Source organism: Pavona decussata, unplaced genomic scaffold (assembly GCF_977016875.1).
Source record: "Pavona decussata unplaced genomic scaffold, jaPavDecu1.1 SCAFFOLD_94, whole genome shotgun sequence".
Taxonomy (NCBI): Eukaryota; Metazoa; Cnidaria; class Anthozoa; order Scleractinia; family Agariciidae; genus Pavona; species Pavona decussata.
The window spans coordinates 1,753,015-1,772,930 of NW_028145511.1; the positions used below are offsets into that span (position 1 = coordinate 1,753,015).

At 36.5% G+C, this 19,916-nt stretch overlaps 1 protein-coding gene across 1 annotated transcript; it reads right to left on the reverse strand.

The window, feature by feature from the left end:
• Positions 1-337: 337 nt before the first annotated feature.
• LOC146473332 (inositol-trisphosphate 3-kinase A-like) lies at positions 338-19,774 on the reverse strand. The gene is made up of 9 exons (XM_085118543.1): positions 18,638-19,774; positions 12,245-12,347; positions 10,816-10,956; positions 9,718-9,790; positions 8,940-8,988; positions 7,743-7,892; positions 7,022-7,123; positions 6,586-6,657; positions 338-3,890 (listed from the first exon to the last, which is right to left on the reverse strand). The coding sequence occupies exons 1-9, from the start codon at positions 19,436-19,438 to the stop codon at positions 3,696-3,698; spliced, it is 1,686 nt and encodes a 561-aa protein (XP_084974669.1). The 5' UTR covers positions 19,439-19,774; the 3' UTR covers positions 338-3,695.
• Positions 19,775-19,916: the final 142 nt, after the last annotated feature.

Here is a 19,916-nt window from a genome sequence, read left to right on the forward strand (position 1 = left end):
TGCAGTGGAATAGGATATACAGCTGTTTTGACAAAGGTTGTCCAAAAAAAGCATAAAAGTGTATGCGACAATGCCAAAAGGTAGTCTGGGAAATACCCAATAAATTTCAAAAGCTAAGAATCCATAATGCCTCGACCGTACAGCGAAACATTAAGACTTGGGATTGTGGGCAATATGGCTTCTGAGCTGTTTGAAATTTATTGAGTATTTCCTAGACTACCTTTCGGCATTGTCGCGTACGCTTGTACGCTTTTTTTGGACAACCTTTGTCGAAACAGCTGTATACAATGACACAACCCAAAAGCAGTCAAAAGGATCTATTAAACAATAATTTCATAAAAAAGTTTAATGATGCAAGGTACTGTACAAGGTAATGACAGCTGCTTACGTTAGATCATGATAACAAAACATGGACAGAAAAACAAGTCCCAAATTTTGAGGCTTACTAAATAATTATTAAAGATATAGATGGTATACTTACTAAATTTTGTTCCAGTATTTAGGTGTTTTTAATTACTTAGTTGTAGACCTGTACCATAATCACTTATGCACACATTATATTGTGGACGGGGATGAAATCTCAAACTGTGACCAATCCAATTCAAACTACTAGTGTAGTAAATACTGTTTTGTTTGTCAGGAGGTTCTAATGTTTTAAGACTGAGGATGACTCCCTGAGACTCCTCATTCTCAAAACATTAATAATTCATGAAGGAAATAACTACCTGAAGGAGGTTTTGAAACTATGTCATCTTAATTATAAATACAGTTTGGTGAACCTTTGCTTTGAATTTCTCCAAGATTTACTAATGGTTTGAGAAGCTATCAAACACTCGATAGAGTGTTTCAACTGATTATCATTTCCAAACACTGCAAAGTTGGTTTAAAAAAAAAATAAAAACTTGGCAGCTCCTGGTCTTAAGCACTCACTTCTCAGTGTTTGGAAATCGGATGAAACACTCTTACTTGTGTTTGTTATATTACATCAAGGAATTTTTGTTAAATAGCAGTAAAACTGTTTTTTCTTGTGGTATTGTAGGTGCCCTTCCAATCTTTCTAGTCTGTAGAATAGAAACTTTATTATTACCGTACCCCTTTAAGCTCTACATGTAATATCAACATGAAAATTCTCCTTACTGTTCTACACCTAATTAATTTCACCTCTTAACCCTTTAAGCCCTTAAAGTGATCAGCATCAAATTTCTCCTTGTAATTTCAATGCTTATTCAACCCCTGAAGTCAAGAGAATTAAGGATATGATCACCCAAAGTGAATTTTTTTGATATTATAATAACTTCTTCCCAGTAATTTTATAAGAAAAGTATGGGGACAAGACAGGAGAATTTGTTCTTTGATGTTGGGGCTTAAATGGTTCAAGGAGCACTGTCTTAGGGTTTTTGCTGTACGTTGGTCAAAACGGCTCCATGTTTGACTAAGAACCTCCTTTCTAACTTGAAATTTAATGTCCTTAGAGCACGGTGAGGAAAACATGAAATGATTTCTATGAGCAAGAATAAACTACGGTCAGTTTTCAGCCATTTTTCTAAGATAGATAGACGAAACTTGAAAAATAATCGACCAATTATTTCAAGTTGCAATCCATTTCCACCCTAAGCATCCACAGCCAGAAATGAATGAAACCAGTTTCTGTGTACTAGAAGGGTTATTGTTGACAAAATAAATGGAACCATTATTATGAAGTTTATAGCCATACAAATATTTTTTTCGGCCATTCAAAGTGACATTTAAAAATAGGTGACACTGCCCCTTTGTGGTACCAGCCGACAATTGTGTATAAACATCAACACAGTTTATCTTTGGTGATCACTTCCTTTATTCTCACCAAAAGTATGCTTGATGAACCAATGATATTGTAAGGAGAACTTCAATGCTAATCAATGAGGGGATTAAACAGTTAAAATACCCATAAAAAAACATTAAATCTGTTGGGCAGATGTTTCTTGTGAGCTGCCTGCTTTTTTAAATATTTGGTAAAATGATTTGATGGTTATCCAGCCTTCTATGTTAACACAGTTGGGATAAATAGATTAAGAGAACAGAACGTTGTCTTTCAAAAAGCATCTGTTCATTAAATTTTTAATTATAAACTCAAATTAAAGACATGCCACTCTGCGTGACAATGGTAAGGGTACCAACCAATAGCTGGTAAAGTTTGTCAACTAAATTTGACACTGTAAAGCAGCCAATTCTTCCTTTGCATAAGTGAACTTTCAATAATTAACACGCAAACTCTGAGCTTCCAAAACCAACTAACAATTTGTTTTTACTGCTGCATATTTACGGCAATAACCGACCAATCGCAAAAATACAGATACACGTACCAACAAACTGTATTGAAATCTACCAATAATAAAATAAAAATGTGAACGTTAACTGACAGATACCAAAAAATATGGACTATGGTGTAGTCTAAGCTAATTTTTGAGGTTGCCACCCACTTCCTGTGAAATTGAGGAAGTTGTTAGAATACAACGACACCAGCTGGCTACATATTAATATGACTCAGTGTTCCCGTCTCTAGAACATCCAAGCTCCTGTTGAATAAAGACTTACATTGTAACTGCCACATTCACATGATTACCATAGACTGTCATTATTTTAATAGTACATACATTATTATTATTTACATCAGGGTTATAATTTCCAACAGACATAATTATTATTTGATCTACATGTATAAGAACATTGTCGTCTTAGCGAGAGGAATTATTATTATTTTATACTGTTCCATCTATTCCAGTCATTTTCTACTTTAATTAAAATATTCTAATTTTACACTTACTTTGACATCGATTTTGTACGCATTCTTCTAGTCACATATTTGGAAATACAATGTAACATCCATTCTTAAAAGAACAAATTTTTGTTTGTACTAAATGTGCACCATGATACAAAAGGGAAAAGAAACCAGAAGAGAAGGCAAAATGAAACAAACTTTAGTGATGGCATCTTTAAAGACTGAGGAAAACTCAAACAGATTATCACCCTGGACCCAGTTGTTCAAAGCCTGATTAAGTTAATCTTGGGTCAATGAGAAATTTGAAGCCAGTTTAATTACTAATCACTAAGCATTTTTCCAAAAGATATTTGCTCTTCAGTTATGACTTAGATAGGTAGATGCATCTTCACTCCGAAAACTGCAGACCGAGCCCGAGTTTGAAGTACTTGGCAAAAAACCTTGGGACACTGACTGTACGCAGGGTTCATACACATTTTGTATGCAAAATTCACAATTTTTTCCATACTTTTTCCCAACAATTATTTTCTTCTGTCAGACTCGAGGTTATGCATCAAATCATACACAAGATAGTAAAGTCAGGCGATAGGGTAGACAGAGTTCTTATGATTCTGTGATTCAACATTTCGGCTAAGACAAAATGCAACTGAAATTCCACTAGCAGACAAAGATTTCACTGAGCAACTATGCCTGTAATGCAGCTTTGAAAAAACTCCAGTCTATTTTTCCATTTCTTCCAGGTCTGGGAAAACTAGTTTGCAGATTTCCACTCTTTTTCGAGAATCCCAGACTATCTATGAATCCTTTTTATACATATACGACATTGAAACCATGACCTAACATTTTTTTGAGGCTACAAGCCATGTGTCAATGGTTTGGCTAATTTAAAAAATAGGATACTCTACACATGCATACAAAAATTATTTTCTTCTAAAGATCAGCTTTGCGTCCAGATATCTACCATGTTATCTAATCCCCATAAATATCCATCCTCGTGATTGCCTTCCTGCCAAGGCAGTCTGTGGTCCAGCCACATGCCATCCTGAAGGGGAACTGTTTTCCCAAAATCGATCATCCAAATACTGGCCTTGCCAAATGCGTCATGGACAAACAACAGAGAACTTCCTATCACCTGGAAGTAGGAAGTAAAAAACAATGACTTGGTCAGTTTATAAGCAAGTTACAACTAATAGCCAAGGATGACCTCCAGGGCTGCAAATAACGGCCGGTCAACGGACAATGTCCGGTCAAAATTGGGTATTGACCGGACAAATCCTTGGATTGCCGGACATCTTGTCCGGTCCTTTACCGACTCGTTCAAAGAAATTTTAATTTTTAACTATTTGAAAATCACGAGGGACAACATTTATGTTTCTGAAAGAAAAAAACGTGGATATATAACTAGACAAATTAGTGGTCGAGAAATTCCCGGTAGTCGCAAACTTCCACGATGTTATCAAGTCCTATCGCAACCGCAAATCATCGTGTCTTCCGTTATTTTATTTACTTTAAGTGTTTCCAATTAGTAGAGGGTTTTACCTTTGGCTAGATACCATGATTGACTCTTAAATAAAGTGATTGATTGTTTGATTGATTGAATGATCGGAAAGCACCCTCACGAAGACTAATCTCATGGCACCAAGAATACTCCACGTAGCATTTGTTGCAAAGTGCGAAAAGCGAACAAACCATACGTTTCTTCTGGCAGACCCTGCAAAACATGCTTCGTTACTAAGCTTTCTGGCGATTTCAACACTCGATGCAACTCAAAAATGGAGCGTATAAAAGTGGAGAATAAGGTCGTCTTAAAGGGATTCTAAAAGGAAAAAAGTCAGCGAGCGCAACAATGGTACTTGGAATAAGACGCCATGCATTTAATACAATTACATACAGTACTGCCGAATTTCGAAACCCTAAGACGATAATTTATGAATTAAAGTTAAGTGTTTCTTGTTTATGTTTACATTTCAGTTAGCTTCTTTTTTCAAATTAATTAAGAGACCGATTGAACCTTTCAGCTTTCATATATTCTGCACATTTTACTTAAAGTTCAGTTGTAGAAATGATGTGGCGATTGCCAAAGTGTAATATTTAATTATAAGTGATTTTGCCAGATGTAAAGTAAAACGGACAATTGCGGTTGTATCTTGCGTAAGCGTTCCATGTATTGAATGCGAGGCTGCTTCTGCAGTGAAGAGTAGTTAAACTATTAACTTGCAATTTTTATTGCCAAACCGAATTGGATTCAGTTGTTTTCTTAGTTATAAAAGGATTACTGTGCAATCTGGGTTCATTATCGCAAGAGTTACGACTGTTAAAATTTGACCGACCAAAAACGGGTAGTGTCCGAGCAAAAACATGTTTGACCGGACAACGTGACCGGCGCCTGCCTGTTAGTTATTTGCAGCCCTGGACCTCTTAGGCATATTCCATAGTAATACAGTGACTAAAGGCTGGTTTCCATATGATCGCAGATCGCAGATCGCAATAAGGTCTGCGATCGTCTGCGATCATATGGAAACTACTTCTGCATCGCAGAAGATAGAAGCATGTTCTATCTAAAGGCTGGTTTCCATATGATCGCGGATCGCAGATCGCAGATTGCAAACAATCACAATTGATCGCAGACGATCGCAGGAGATAGAACAAGGTTCTATCTTCTGCAATCATATGCGATCACGATTGCAGGATCGCAGACGATCACAGAAGTAGTTTCCATATGATCGCAGACGATCGCAGACCTTATTGCGATCTGCGATCTGCGATCCGCGATCATATGGAAACCAGCCTTTAGATAGAACATGGTTCTATCTTCTGCGATCGTCTGCGTTCACGATCGCAGACCTCATTGCGATCTGCGATCCGCGATCATATGGAAACCAGCCTTAAACAAGATGGTACATGTATAACTCCTCGTGAAGCGAGGTTAACAAATAGCTAGGCAGCGCGAATTTGAGCGAAAAATATTTTTATATATGTTGTTGAAGGTGTCCATGCTGTTGCCTGGCAACAATGCAAACGAAGTTTGAATGACGTCAGACAAAGGGAAGGTTGCTAGGCAGCAACAGGTTGGAAGACAAGTTGGCATCAGACGCAACTCATGTTTATTCATTCAGGGCTGAACATGTTTATTCATCGAGCTGTGAAAAATGTTTACTATTGGTGAAACATGACCAAATTGTGATGAAAATAAACCACAAGAGGATGCACAAAGGACAAGACAGATTCGCCGAGGGAGATTAAACAACGAAACTCAGCACGAGCTGCGAAGAAGAAGGAGACATCACAAAACCACAGAGCAAAGACAAAAGACAAGATCATTTCAAATAAACTGTCCACCCAGCCCTAGCTTCGTGAGGTTTTACGAGTCACATATTTCTAGTTATGTAAAATTAATGTGACCTGGTTGGTTTTAAAAATACCTGATAAGATATCTTAAACTCCACTGGTTGCATTAAGAGTTTGAACAGGTGAGCAAAAATGGTTAGTGCATCTGGGTGCCCAGTATAGTCAACGTGGATGTGCTCTTTAACAGAAAAAGTTGGTTGGGATGTTTAAAATAGTCAGGTGAAACTGTTTTCACAGACAGTCAATTTGCCTGGTGTCCAGGCCTCAATGAATTCCCTAAAAACCTGACCACATGCAAAGCAAAATGGAATCCATTTGTTCAATAATAACATGGGTGATTAGAGGAAATATCCAAACCGACCTCATGAAAGATCATTGAAAATTCCAGATGGGTGGAAGAGTTGAGACCCAAAAAAACCTTCCGTAATAATGGATTTAATATCCTGGAACAACACAACAGAAAAGAAATTTTTACACACCTCATGTGAACGAAAGAATGGAGAAGACTCCAACGTCGCTCTAATGGCTTTGAGTCTTCTTAGATACTTTCTCTGTGAACAAAACATTTAATAAATAATTCCAACAAATGCATATAATAATTAATTAAATATAAGAAATTATGTCGATATATTAACACTTAAAAAAATTCAATAAAATTTAGAATATTTGGGGGAGGGGCACTTAAGATTTCTTTGAATGCACTGAAATTAAGGTGATTGGTGTACCAAAAGTCTGTTTTTTCAATTGTAGATGAAGAATACATTTTTTGACATACAAGTAATGCTCTTTGTAATAGGTAAATCCCTTCTATTGTAAAAAAGACCCTCATACATCTCTTACTATATGTTAGTTCCAACAACATCCACGAAGATACAAACTTAAAGCATAACATACAGTAAAGAAATTCTAACTTACTCTAATCTGGTCATCATCGCCGATAAATTCTGTGAAAACCTCATCAACATCTTCTTTTGTCCTTGTTTTCTTGAAATCTTTGTTAGGTTTTTGATCACCTTTCTGCAGATAAAAAAGAAAACAAAAATAACATTACTGAGCGTTTTTACCACTGTTCCTGCCTTTTGAGCAATAAAGCTAAGGGAACAGGAATCGATTATCCCTCTCCTTGTGTGAGCCTTTCTTTCACACATTCCCAATCAACATCATGCCCTTAAAGCACCTTAGAATTTTTAGAGTTTAGCGCTATATAAATTGTCATTGTAACATTATAACATCCTGATAGGAGCACTCGGTTTTTTTTTCTGAGTATGCCTGTGTCACTCACTGAATAATATATCCATCACATTTATTCCATTGTGCATATGCGGCACATACATTCCAATCCTAGCAGTATACAGGATGTTTGACACATGAACCTAGTTTAATGGCCTTAGCTTCCACGAGTCTCCTGTAGCTCAGCGGTAGAGCATCCAAACTAGTAATCGGAACGTCTTAGGTTCGACTCCTGATAGGAGCACTCAGATTTTTTTCCCGAGTATGCCTGTTTCACGTACTGAATAATACATCATTCTCACTGTAATTGTAATTATGCAAACACCAGCTCCACAGGCTAGATGCTAATGAAGTAATTATAATACTTTTGACATAAGAGTTGATAAGACATGATTATAGTCCTAACCTTAATTCCCTCAATCCTGAAGCCAAGACTCGCTGTAGAGCTGAGCTGTTCTCTCCATCGCATGTAGCGTGGTTTGGTGATTCCTCCTTCTCTTTTTTCCTCCTCTGTGGGTTCATTGGGGTCTACTTCTATCATTTTTTGAAACAGATCCTGAAAAAAAATTTAGCATTCATCAAAACCTACTGTAAGTGCCAGAGAAAAGGAAAAGCATTAATTGTGTGTGGCAAATAAACTAAATAAAAATAAAAAATTATACAGCAACCCTCCCAAATGTTTTGTAGAAGTACATGTATGCAACAAAACTATAATTTTCAGTATGGAGAAAGAGCTAAGTCCAAAGGAATCTTAAGGGATAAAATAATTATTGTTAGTTGCTGGCAAAATCGCTGGCTACCAGTACATTTTGAGAGGGCTGTTGTAGTGATCCAGACAAGGAAACTTACTCAGAGTTTAATAAATTTATAATTATAGTGCCTGAGAAACTGAACTTAAGTCAATTAACTTAAACCAATATTCACATTAAACTTCTGTATGAGAAGAGATGTGTTAAAGAATGGAAGCAAGCATGATTCTGTATTGATCCACTGGCAGACAATTTCAAATATTTAGGGACTGGTCAAGAAGTATAGGGTGGGGTGGGCTGGAGCAGACAGAGGGTGGGTTATCGGTTTTTGAGCCCTTGGTAAGGGGTGGGTTGTGCAGTTTTCAGCTACCCATGGGGGGTGGGTCATCCTATTTTTGGTTTCTGATAGTTGGAGTGACAGTGATAGCAATGTACCGTAAGGCGTACTTCACCAAACTCAATTGAAGTGAGGCTGGAGGTTTATGATTTTGTCAAACAAAAAATGTGGTTTCCTTGGATTATACCAAAAAAATCCATGTTTGATATGGGGTGGGTCATGTAATTTTTAACCTTCATTTCAGAATGGTTCAGTCAGTTTTGTGCCAAAAGGAGGCGGTGGGCTATGTGTTTTTATCCACCAACACCCCACCCTATACTTTTTGACCAGTCTCTTATTAGACATTTACAAGTAACAAAATAAGTTTGTTTGGTGTCTGAGAAACTGAATTTAAGTTTCAGAATAGATTGATTTGCTTTACTGGTCAGGAGTGACTGGTCAGATTGCTTGCAAATACTTACAAGAGCAAGAATTCAGTAATATCCGACAAAATGTGCAGGCTAGAAATTTTACTTACTTTTCTTGGTTTTGACTTTGCCTTCACAAGTTCATCCTCTAAGTAGGTTCTGAGGGAAAAAAGAAATGATGCAAACTGATCTTTATGACAATTTTAAAAAGCTGGAAAACACTTGGTTACAAAATCATGCTATCCCTCTGGCACCTAAAATAAGCGCACTTAGGACTTGAGAGTCTGCTGCAGAGAGCAACTACAATTCGCTGTATTGGTGTGCCGACCATGGATTATAACTGATGACAGATTGGAAACTTCACACAATGTGACTGTAATTTAATTTTGATTACACTAGATGCATAATCAATTGTCGCAGAAAACTGAACCTTTATCATTATCTGAAACTTTATTTACCCTCAATTTTATGCAGTTTTTTTACTGTACTAGGTATGGCTAATTCTTTATAAGAAATGTATTGTACCTGAGACGTTGTGACGTTGAAATTGGTAAAATAATACAATCAAAATTAAAATTAAATTACCTTTGGAGGAGGGAAAGCTTGTACAGTTACAACTCCTAAAATAATTGACCTCCTCTCAAGTTTAAATTTTAGTCCAAGCGAAAATGATGTGTGTGACATTTTTATCACATGAACACAAACATTAAAACAAATGAAGGTGAAAAACAGCAAACATCAGTCACAATGAAAGGAATGAAATCACTCCCTTGTTCGGACCCCAACGCGGTCTCTTAGCTTTGTCTTGTTTGCATGTCTTTTACTGCTGTGAAACTATTTGTGTTAGTCTTGCTACCTGTGAATTATATTAATATTATATAATTGTACCTTGTTCCCATTTTACAGTCCATAACAGATGGGCTATCAAAATCTTGGAGTAGATCTTGCATTTCCAGATAACCTAAAACTCATGTCAAGGGCATTAAAAAGCAAACTGTCCTTCTAAAATCTGTGCTTTATCGCAAACAAAAGAAACAGAAAAAAATGCCAGTTCTACATGTACATGAGAATTGACTGCCGAGTGATGTGGCTCGCCATTCTAGATACCTTGGAACCTGTGCAAAAGCATGTGGCTTGGGGGAGCTGACACGACAAACCTGTGCAGCAAATCTTTTGACGAGAAGAAACTGCTGCAATGAGGGTTAATGCTAATTTACACAAAAATTTATCGGCCAAGTGTTTGGTCAATTTGTGTGAAATTTACACGATCTTGGAAAGATCTACAAATTGGAGGCATAAAATCATGCCCCCTCCTATATGATTTACCACCCCTCAAACTTTTGGAATTTTTTTTCCTATGTACCCTAAGGGTCCAGTTGATATCTTACAAAAAGCAATGCACTGAGAGAGCTTTGTAAATAAGCTGTATGCACAAATATGTACAGAGTAAAGGAAAATTTTTTTATTAATGTTTTTCTTCTTTCGTTTTGGACTTTTCTTACTCTAATATGTGACCTCCTCCATGAGTGTGGCCAATGTGCGAGCCAGTGAGCCAAGCGTGCGAGGCATGCGAGCCAAATGTGCAAGCCATGCGAGCCAAACATGCGAGGCGTGCAAGGCATGAACAACCCCCAACATAAATGCTAACCCCTGCGCTAACTGGGGAGCTATTTAAGCTAACCTGGATGCTATTTAGGCTAAACGGAGTGCTTTTTAGGCTAACCGGAGTGTTTTTTAGGCTAACCTGAGTGCCTCGCACGTCTGCCTCGCATGGCTCGCTGGCTAGCAGATTGTCAAGACCCCTCCTCCATCTCTGTTGGTGTGATTTATAGCACACCCCAGCAAATACCTTTTTTAAAAATGGTATATCACATGTGGTCTCCTAGTTCATAGTTAGTAATAAAATAGAAAAATTCGGCATTTCCCTAGGGCAGGAAAGGGTTAACACATGTCACTCGACAAAAACAAGTACACTATCAAGGATACGTTCACCGCCTTTATTGACCTCTCCTTTGTATTCAGGGATGTATGGTCTCAGAATGTCTTTCATGAGCTTCGTTAAACATTCCCTCTCTTTCTCTGTTGATTTCTTTAGAATCGTCCCATTTTCACCAGGCTTAAAGCAACCTGCAATATGAAAATAAGAAATACACAGAGATTCCAGATAATTGCAATTAGCTGGGATTTAAAGTCAGCCCACAGAAAAAGGGGGTTAGATTCTAAAGAAACCATGGTGCTGCATCAGTGAAATCTTACTGATAATCTTTCATTTGGAATAACTGTGATGAAATATTTCAAGCCTGGTGAATAAATGAGAATGCTGTATTATTCTTGAAAGTAAGTGACACAGGCATACTCGGGAAAAAAATCGGAGTGCTCCTATCAGGAGTGGAACCTAAGACCTTCCGATTGCTAGTCCGGATGCTCTACCACTGAGCTACAGGAGACTCATGGGAGCTAAGGCCAATAAACTAGGTTCATGTGACAAACATCCTGCATACTGCTAGGATTTGAATGCCATGTGTGGCATATGTGCAATGGAATAAATGTGATGGAATATTTCAAGCCTGGCAAATAAATGAAAATGATGTATTATTCAAGTACGTGACACAGGCATGCCTGTGTCACTTACTTGAACAATACATCATTCTCAGTCTTTCTTTTGTTTACGTCTAATTTTTTCAAAAAGTGTGTATTATTAGGACATATGCACCTGGACAAGGGTCCTTCTGGCTGAAACCATGAAAACAAAATGATGTAATTCTGATAACAAAAACCAACAACAACAACAACAAGTAAACAAATCCTTCTCAATTATTTTGTGGCCATACGATAACCAATTAAATTTTGATCTGTCTACTGTGAAAATACCCCTTTTGACTTTGATGAATTCTTACATATTATTCTGATGAAAATCAGTGGTCCTGGTAATAAGGTTGCTTGTCACCTGACATAGCCAAAGACACATTCAATCTTTTTTCTAGCTTAACGATGGTGTCTACTTTTGCTACTGTGCATATCTTCTGCGTATCTTGAGATACTCGGGTTTCCTATGGGTGGTGCCTACTAATACAGGGATATTTTTGTGCAATTTAAAACTTTTGTTTTCAGAACTTAGCAAGTGCTTTTGGTTACTATCCAAAAAGAAAATTGGGGGTAACCAGAGATAACAAAGCTTCAAATATTTGGAAAGAAAATGCCATATATTGCTTTTTATTTCGCTGCTTTTTAAAATAATTGTTGCTTAATTATCTCTAAAAAATGCCAGGTTACTCCCAAATTTCTTTTTGGATTTCAACAGCCCTTGCTAAGATCTGCTTTCCCTGCATGGTCATAAACCACACACAAATACTTCCTTGTTAGTAGGCACTGTCCTTAAAAGGAAACTGATGGCAAGAAAATAATTCTGACTGACCTTGGTGTCCAGCCAACTGTACCCAAGGGTACTTCTTTTTGAAATTCTGTACAAATGGTGACCAGTGGATCATACTACGGATCTTCTTCCAGCGTGAGTTGACCTGTAAGGTACGACATGCACAAAAAACATCAAAATGTGTACACTTTGATGGTGGATTGATGATTATTATGGATACCTGGAAAAAAAAAAACGATGCAGGACATTAAGGCAGGAGTTTGCCACAGCTAATAATTATTAAACCCGAGCTATAGTAACGCTCAAAAGTAAGTTACCACCTTCTCATGAGACTTGTGTCTCGATTAACGTGACTAGAGCTCGTCTCGAGAGACACAACAGCCTTCTCGCGAGAGCCTTAAAAAAGTAAGTATGGATGCTTCACCTTCCTGTAAGGTACACTGTACTTCTGGTACATACAAAAAATATTAATTTTGTAGAACTGTCCAATAGTTAGAGTTTTATAAATCCTGAGGTTTGAAATAAAATAATGAAAAAAAAAAATACAAAATTCTTTACTAAACATTATTACATCAGAATACACTGTAGCTTGTGTAGGTTGGAAGAAGGAAAAACATTTCCACCTGCACAGCTACATGTATGTTGATTCAGGATTAAACCTTGTTCAAGTGCAACAATGAATAAATTATTTGAAAATAAAGCATTGCTGAATTTGTACTTTATAACCATAAAAATTTAAGTAAAATTTTGTAACACTGTAGAAATACTTACTGTGCTTTAAACTTAAGGTAGAAATAATTACTTACTAAAGAGAGTTATAAGGCACAAATGAAAACAGCTATCAGTTGCTTTGTAAAAGGTGTAACATTCATTTTTTCAGAACTTACCACATGTAATATATGGTATGTCTTAAGAAAAATAAAGATTTAGAAAACACAACATCACTTCACGAAAAAAATATTAACAATAATAACAACACTTGCAAATTAGCAACACTCTATGTGAAAACATTGTAAAAAATCATTTCGCATCCGTTTTAAAGGCATTAATATTTCACTAGTTTCTCAGAGACAATACACTACAACTTGCCATATTTGTACAACTGACCCCTAGCTGTCCATTCAAGTAAGCATTTAAGACACTACAAAACAAAAGGGGAGCTTGATTGGGTGTTTTGTGTTTGTTTTATGCAAGATTCATATTATTTCTATTTAAAGTTGCGACATTTTCCTGAGATTTATCACTTGGGAGGCAAACTTGGCAAAGATGCAATGCTTTTAGAAATATTTAAGTAAACTGAATCTCTAACTAAGAGAGTTACAATAAAACTTTTATTATTTTACTGGTTCATTGTTTACTTGAAAGCAGGTGTCACTGATTTGAATATTAAAATATTTGCAAAATCTGTCGAATTTTGCACTAGTTGTAAAATCTCATTTTATAATACTAAGAGATGGTTGAGGAAAGAAGACAGAATTGTTTTGCAGTGATAAGCTATGTACATATTTATTGACTTGAAAATTTGTCTGACTGAAATACAAAAAAAAATAATATTCCAGCTTTGCTTTTTCCTACATACAGTATAAATCATTATGGAATCCCCTGTATATAATTTGAACGGAAAACATCCATGAGAATGCAAAATAATGTAAAAAATATCTGAATCTGATTATTAAAGCATTATTTTGACTGTTACGCAATTTGCAAAATGGAATTAACAAAAATTCAAAGACTGACGGAACATTAACATTTGTAAATGCAGTCAAGAAATTGAATAAAACTTTTTTGTACTGGTGGTTTGTATCGCTTCTGTCCCAAGAGAGTGCAAGCTTGAAACAGGACAAAATTCCTTAATTCTGGTTTGACAAAATTAATCTTGTTTACAAATAGCAAATTCCACCATGACCACCAAGTACATTTATTTGTACTGCTAAAGTAATTCCATCTAAATGGTGACAATTCACTCAGGATTTTACAACTCCAAAGCAAACTGACATGTGTCACCTAATAAGTGGCAACTTGATATCTTTCAGTTGAGTGGTACAAATAAGGATTTCATCTGCAGACTTCAAAAGCTTAGTACAACTACGCACCTTTTACTGCCGGCATAATAAAAAGTGTCACAGGAGAGTACATGCTCACATTTAAGGTGTCAAGTGTTCCTTAGAACTTCTTTTTTCAATTTGCAATACTAAAAAGGCGTGCTTTGCTTCCAAGAATGGAATATCTCCATCTCGAAAATTAAGATGACAGCCATTTAGAACTTGTCTAATATGCGATCTTCTGCAGAAGTGACAAAAAACTTGTTTCTAGGACCCCCTACAATCTTTCACATATATGTGCAGTAGATGGCATTTTTCTTTGCTAAAGACAATAATATTACAACAGTAAGGGACCAAGAAAAAAACATTCTAGTGGAGATAGGGTCACCCGGACAGGAACATGCAAAAAATCATGGCCAGTTTTGGTTGGGTGAAGGATTTGAACCACAGTTTTACCTGTCCAGCACTTTAGAACAACCTTGCAGAGCATAACGAACTGCAACAGATAAGTACAGCTTGATAGCTTTCAACTGAAGGTCAAAATCTAGGTTTCATCCACTGCCTCACAAGTTAGGAACCACATAACCACAATAAACAGAACCACAGGAAATTGCTTTCTTTTCAATCGCCACACTTATGGTTTCATCCAGAGAGTCAAAAGTTAGAACTGGTTACGATTTCATCTTGAGATATAAAAGTTATGATCAAATACCAAAATTGAAATAATTTGAAAATTGGATGATTTGATGATGAAAAAAATCAAACTTCGAGTAACTTTTGTCAGTTGGTTTAAACATGTTGTTGTAAACCTCAGAAATCCTTGTTTACACAAAACTACTTTCTCATTACATTCATTATCAATGACAAGAACATTTGTGATTATTTTGCTAAGAATTGGAGGTCATTTCCAATATGATGATAGGAAGGTAACTCAGTTTGCACTAGTCCCCTTGAAATGCACCCTTTTTGTTTTCTTTCCTTTGAAGTTTTAAATTCACATGAAGAAAAATAAAGTTTATCCCTATAATATTTTGATGACAACAACGTCTACAGATTTAATTTGAGGAGGAAAAACATTATCCAGTGTTTTGTACTTGTACCTGCCAGAAACAATGACATATTAAAACATAAAAATACCTGACAAAAATAAATACCCCAAAATAAGGAAATAAATAATAACAAACGCTGAAATTTTCAGTATGACATGTGCTAGAAAAAAACATTGTAGCAAAATTATACCTTGTAATAATAAAATTGTAAATTTTTCAACAATCTTTGTTCTTCACAGCCAGTCTCACTCCTATCACCTTGGCTGTAACATTTTACAGAAGATCTTCTGGCCGTTCTGCTTCAGCAAAATAATATTGGTAAAGCAGTAAATAAAGCAGGGGTTACAGACAAAAGAAGAACTTAGATACTTTTGCCTAGAAAAACAGCAAAATTTGAATAACAAATTGCTGTGTTTTAATCTAGATCATGCTGATTGCTTGGCATTCTTAGTGAGGACGTCAGTTTCCATGATCTAATTGTCTGAAAAATAATTGAAAAATTGTGATTGAAAATATGCCAAGGAACCATATTATGGTATACTTAAACATTACTTTAATACTAAAGCTTATTCAATAGACATTCCACTTACACGTTCCTAATATTAAGGGTTTTGAATTAAATTCAGATGTATTTAACCAAGTGCTTCAATCTTTCAAATTATTATTGTTGACATTTTGGCACTTCCCCAAATTTTCATAAAGCCTGAGGAAAAAAAATTGACCAAAATATATATATATAAATTTTATATTTTTTTGTTTAAAAAGAAGTTGATTTTATGATTATTTATTACGTTCAGCAACTTTTACAAAAAGCCAAGTCCTGTCTGTTTAGGTAAAATGTTGACAAAGATTTTTAAAATCTAAAATGGTATACAAAAGCACTTGGAAAAAATAATAGCTGGCAGAGCATTTCAACACAATTAGAGAATATAAAAATCAAATATTGTATAATACCCAATGCACAGAAAAGTTTTAAAATCTTCAAACCTAGCATACCCAATGCTGTTCATATAAGTAGATAGGGACAAATTTTAATGATGTTTTACAATCCTACGACACTACACACTAGAGCCTTTACGGAAGGGAAATTAAGCCATGGCTTACATGTAGCTAAGCCGCAAAGCACATGGAAATGTTCTGTTCACACAAAGGCTCTAGGTTTAGCTAAGCTGCAAGGTAGCTAAGTCATGACCTAAATGCCATTTTTCAATGCATTTACATAGCAAGTTTGTGATTTAGGGTACGTTTTTTTGGAAGAATCCAAAAACAGATTTGTGATCTCAGATCATTCGGATCGTGCCGCATCAAAGGAACCAATGACTCCACTCTGGACAAGGATTCGTCGGTTCTTTGATGCAGCATGATACGAATAATCTGAGATCACAAACCTGTTTTCGGATTCTCCCAAAAAAACGCACCCTTAGTTCAGCTGGAGCTTAATTCTCTGATATAATTGGCTGATGAGAGCTGTACATCATTTCTTGAATGAAAACAAACAGTGTGTGCTACAGAATGGACAACTCCTACAAGTCAAATGATAAGCAGGAGTTATATTACCAGTTGTGATCAAGACCTCGATCTGTGTGAGAATCTTGCTCATGTGAATGTGGGAGAGTAACAGGCCAATTAACAAGAACTACAGCATTATTATTCTAACAAAAATTTAACCCTTTAAGCTCCATAACATCAAGTCACGTATTCTCCTAAACTGTTCTCTATATATTAAGGTATTAGTTTGGGAGAACTGTTTAGGACATCAACACATTTGCATTATTCCCATGACCTTAGTGCTTGTAAGGTGAAATTTGATGTTGTTAACTAATGGAGCTTATATCCGGCATGAATGCATTAGACTCGACAAGACTTGCTTCTGGCCAATTTCACGGTCTGTCAGAGATCTTATCACCGGTTGAAATTCCTACAGAACAGAAATACTTGAGGCTAATGTCCAAAAGAGCCAGTTGGGTTTATAAGGTCATGCTACTGATATTTTTCTTAGCCACATGATGTTTTTTAGATTTAGGTGAAACAAAACAGTTTTCATAAAAAAAAAATGTAAGGTTCACAAGAGATGCTAAGAAAGAATAATATACACGTTTAACATGTGTACCTGACAGTTTTGTGCATCTTATATGCACCAAACTTTTTGCATACAAAATGTACAAATGCAACCAAATGGTCATTCATTTCAATATCATTACCAAGTTAAAGATCTTTCAAAGAACAGTACCTCCTAATCTGAGGTATTTTTTCACAGGTTCTCTATGTAGCAAAAGCAGATCTTAGCAAGGTTTATTGAAATCCAAAAATATAATTGCAGGTAATTGCATATTTTTTCCCGAGATAATTAAGCAGCAATAAGAATAAATTGTTCCGAAAAGCTTTAAAATACTCAGCAACGTATGGCATTTTTCCAAATAATTGAAGATTAATTATCTCTCATAAAATGACTCTGTGGTTTCCCCCAATTTTCTTAATAGCCTTGATAAGATCTTCTTTCTTTGCATAGTCATAAACTATGCAAAAATACTGTTGAATTATTAACCACCATCCTTATGAAATCAGAGCTTTTTGGACCCTCCCGAGGCACTCATTACATATGCACCGTAGCAGTAGGAGGTATCCACCTTTTATTTCTTTCAATCTGTGCCTTAATGCATTAAAATTGTAAGGAGAAATTACATGATTATCAGCAATATAACATGAAAGAAAACATGAACTTATGTTTACATTTCAAACTATGTCCTGCAGCCATGGTTGTCAAGCTTAAATATTCCAGTTTTAACGTTAGAAGGACCAGAGATATTGCGTTTAAAGGCTTAGAACTTAGAGACAATTAATTTTAGTTACAAACCAACCATGACTCCAGCATATGTTTTATAGTAATTTCATCACGTATACAGGAAATATTCGGGGCAGTTCAGCCATGCTCGGTTGAACAATCAAAAATAAACTTCACAAAACCAACACCAAATGGAACTACAAACACTTCGAATCAATAATAAACATAATTTGAGAAACGTTTCACGAAGTTATCACCATTTATACCAAACAACAACACGGCAAAGGCTTCATGTAAAGCAAATAAACATTACAACGAACTACGTAAACGAGTGGCTGTATTTTCATAGCGACTCGAGATGGGCCTTCTCAAACAAAGAAACAAAGTCGATTCATCTAATACCAAATAAAGACCCGTGAAAAGATTTGGCCGGCTGATAATTCCCACAAAAGCCGCATAGCAATTTGGGGTTGTTATAGGACAAAAACCGCGCGAACGACATGAGCAAACTTGAACAATCAGAGTAAAGCTCTGTCACACATTCAATGCAATCTACTCTCACCTTTTCTGTCTTATCCTCCGCAGGCTGCTTTATTTCATCGTCCGAAGGCTCGTCGTCTGTCAGAATTTCGTTCTCCGAACATGAACCAACGCTCGATAGCGAACATGTGTCACTGCTATCTTTCAACATGGCCGCGGATAGTTCACCGTTCGTGTTATTCGTGAAATCAGCACACTCCTCCAGTGCTCCATCCGCCATCGCTGGCGTTATTACAACTATTGGGTTGGAGCTTCGACGCTTAGAATCTTCTGAGCATAACAAATCCTTGTTATCATTCTGGCTATCGCTGCAAGTCAACGCTGTTATGTCCACCTCACTTTCGTCATGACTCCAGGGGTAACCACTTCCAGTGAGCGCCAAATTTGAGCTCGAGTTGCTGAACGTATCAGCGCCTGATTCGAAGACTTCTCCGGTGTTTTTCGTACTGGACACCCGGTTACTACGCTCAGCGTGTTTTCCGTGAACACTTGTTTTCGTGGAGTTACTTAGGTCAACTTTAAGCCCACTTTGATTGTATTTAGAGTCAGCATTCGTTAACATACATAGCCTCAAGGGAGGGGTATTGTTTGACAAGTCAATTTTGCTTCCTTCGTCGCAATTGGTTTGATCGCAGTTTCCAGATTGACTGTTTGTATTAGAAAAAACGTGTCCTTTCAGTGCAGCTATATGCTCCGCCAAAGTTTGACTAGACATTCTTGTAAAGAAATTATCCGTAGAAGTGTGGCAGTTGTACTTCTGAAGAATTTCGTCGACGAACGCTCTCGAACACGTCGACCTCCATGTTGAATTACGCTCACTCATGACATGACCGCTGAGATTGAGAGACCCTGACTGAACGAGATGGAATCTCAATATCAAGCTTGTAAAATAATAGCGTTTCTGCGTTTCTGTCAAAAAAACAACAACCTCTCTTGAAGTACCTTGAATTTGTTTTGACTAGTCCACGTGAATTTTAAAAAAGCTCATAGTTTGACGTAAGCTATCTGGTTTTATCTTGATAATAATACCTCCCACAAGCAGAGAGGTCTACCCGCGCCCAGTCATTAAAAAATCCTCCTTTTTGAGGGTAGCAACGGCCTCGTTCCGTACGCTTGTACTTTTCTACGTGATTCCGCTCAAAGCCGTGACCAAAACTAATTATAACAATTTACAATTTCCGATGCAACGGGATCCCCATCCGTGATTTCGATTGCGTCGGTTTTCAAGTGCTTGCTGGCGCATGGCGTCAACTGGAAGTCACGCAATATTCCATTCAATTTCTACGCCCAAACAAAACGCT